Raw genomic sequence first — 2199 nt, 5'->3', positions numbered from 1 at the left:
ACGAGAGGGGAGTGGATTGAAAGTGATGAAGTGAGGGTGATGTGAGGAAAAACGTTCTCACCCAGCGAGTAGTTAGGGTGTGGAATGCACTGCCTGGAAATGTGGGGGAGGCAGGTTCCATTGAGGCATTCAAGAGGGGCACAGGATGGTTATTGGGATAGAAATGGGGTGCAGGGATATGGGGAAAAGGCAGGAGATTGGCACTAGGGGATTTGCTTGCTTCTGCACCGTAACAATTCTGTGATTCTTTGAAGTTTGCTTCACCATTTTCTGCTCAGCCCAGTTTCTTCACTCAACGACTGGAGGCCTGTGACCAGTGGTGTGCCACAAGGATCGATGCTGGGTCCACTGCTTTTTGTCATTTATATAAGTGATTTGGATGTGGACGTAGGAGGCATGATCAGTAAGTTTGCAGGTGACACCAAAATTGCAGGTGTAGTGGACAGTGAAGAAAGTTACCTCAGAGTACAATGGGACCTTGATCAGATGGGCCAATGGGCCGAGGAGTGGCAGATGGAGTTTAATTTAGATAAATGTGAGGTGCTGCAGTTTGGAAAGGCAAATCAGGGCAGGACTTATACATTTAATGGTAAGGTCCTGGGGAGTGTTGCTGAACAAAGAGACCTTGGGGTGCAGGTTCATAGTTCCTTGAAACTGGAGTCGCAGGTAGACAGGGCGATGAAGAAGGCATTTGGTACACTTTCCTTTATTGGTCAGTGCATTGAGTATAGGAGTTGGGAGGGCATATTGCAGCTGTACAGGACATTGGTTAGGCCACTATCGGAATACTGCGTGCAATTCTGGGCTCTCTGCTGTATGAAAGATGTTAAACATGGGAGGGTTCAGAAAAGATTTATAAGGATGTTGCCGGGATTGGAGGGTTTGAGCTACAGGGAGAGGCTGAATAGGCCGAGGCTATTTTCCCTGGAACGTTGGAGGCTGAGGGAGTGACCTTATTGAGGTCTATAAAATCATGAGGGGCATGGAGAGGATGAATAGACAAGGTCATTTTCCCCAGAGTAGGGGAGTCCAAAACTAGAGGGGCATAGGTTTAAGGTGAGAGGGGAAAGATTTAAAAGGGACCGAAGGGGCAACTTTTTCACACAGAGGGTGGTGCGTGTATGGAATAAACTGCCAGAGGAAGTGGTGGAGGCTGGTATCTGGATGGATACATGAGGAGGAAGGGTTTAGAGGGATATGTGCCAAATGCTGGCAAATGGGACGAGATTAATTTAGGATATCTGGTCGGCATGGACGAGTTGGACTAAAGGATCTGTTCCTGTGCTGTATGACTCTATGACACTGGATTAGTAATCCAGAGACTTTGGCTAATGCTCTGGGTCATGGCTTCAAATGCCACCACAGTGGCTGGTGGCATTTCAATTCAAATCACAAACAAAAATAATTCAAAGCTATTTACCATTACTCACACAATCATTAACCGTTAAAAACCTGCCTGGGTCACTCATGTCCTTATCCAATGGGGCCGATGTGTGACTCCAGACCCGCAGAAATGTAGCTGCTCTCAACTTCTTTCTGAAATGGCTGAGCAAGTCAGTCAGCTCGAAGGCAGTTAGGGAGGGTCAAAAATATGCTGGTCCCTTTCCACAGAAGGATTTCAAAAGAATCAGATCTACCCATTTTCAGCCCTGACCTCATTGAATGGGCTGACTGGTTTCGATCTGTTCCTATGTCTTAGGGTTTTATTTGATTGAGGGTTGCATCTGAAACAGGCAAATGCTCTGGCTGCCCATGGCCACCAGGGATCGAGAGAGGGGGATTGGGTAGTAGGTGGGGTCGTTCTGCTTTTGATTGTCGCCCCAGCGAAGTGATGGTCCCTGCAAACCAGCCCCTAGGGTAGTGGTGCACCTGAAGGGTCCATTTCACTCTGGCGACCAGCCTGTGCAGCTGTTTATTGGACACTCTGCGAAGGCTTTGGCAACAGGAGACTGAGCAGGAAGTCGCTGAAAACCGTTGGCATGTAGGAGAGGGGGATCCAGAAGAGCTTGGCATCCCATCCAGCGGCATAGCGTGTGCGAGGGTGGTTGGCAGTTAGAGCATGCTCCATGCAGTTGGTGACTTTGGACAGGTCGCCGTCGCATAACACATTCATGGAAAACTGCTGGGCCTTCACATCTGAAAAGGAAAGGAAACGGCCTCTGATATACTCTACCTCACACCTACATGAAGATACTCAAT

At 48.4% G+C, this 2199-nt stretch overlaps 1 protein-coding gene across 1 annotated transcript in view; it reads right to left on the bottom strand.

The window, feature by feature from the left end:
• Positions 1–1226: 1226 nt before the first annotated feature.
• rdh5 (retinol dehydrogenase 5 (11-cis/9-cis)) overlaps positions 1227–2199 on the bottom strand; it is a 24079-nt gene continuing 23106 nt past the window's right edge. Inside the window, exon 5 of the mRNA XM_048618931.1 lies at positions 1227–2136. Within this exon, the coding sequence (XP_048474888.1) occupies positions 1913–2136 (224 nt within the window). The 3' untranslated portion in view covers positions 1227–1912. The remainder of the gene's footprint in view (positions 2137–2199) is intronic.

Source organism: Rhincodon typus, chromosome 41, assembly GCF_021869965.1.
Source record: "Rhincodon typus isolate 14 chromosome 41, sRhiTyp1.1, whole genome shotgun sequence".
Taxonomy (NCBI): Eukaryota; Metazoa; Chordata; class Chondrichthyes; order Orectolobiformes; family Rhincodontidae; genus Rhincodon; species Rhincodon typus.
Note: the sequence above shows the minus strand (reverse complement) of the source record. Positions and strands in the feature narration are given on the sequence as shown.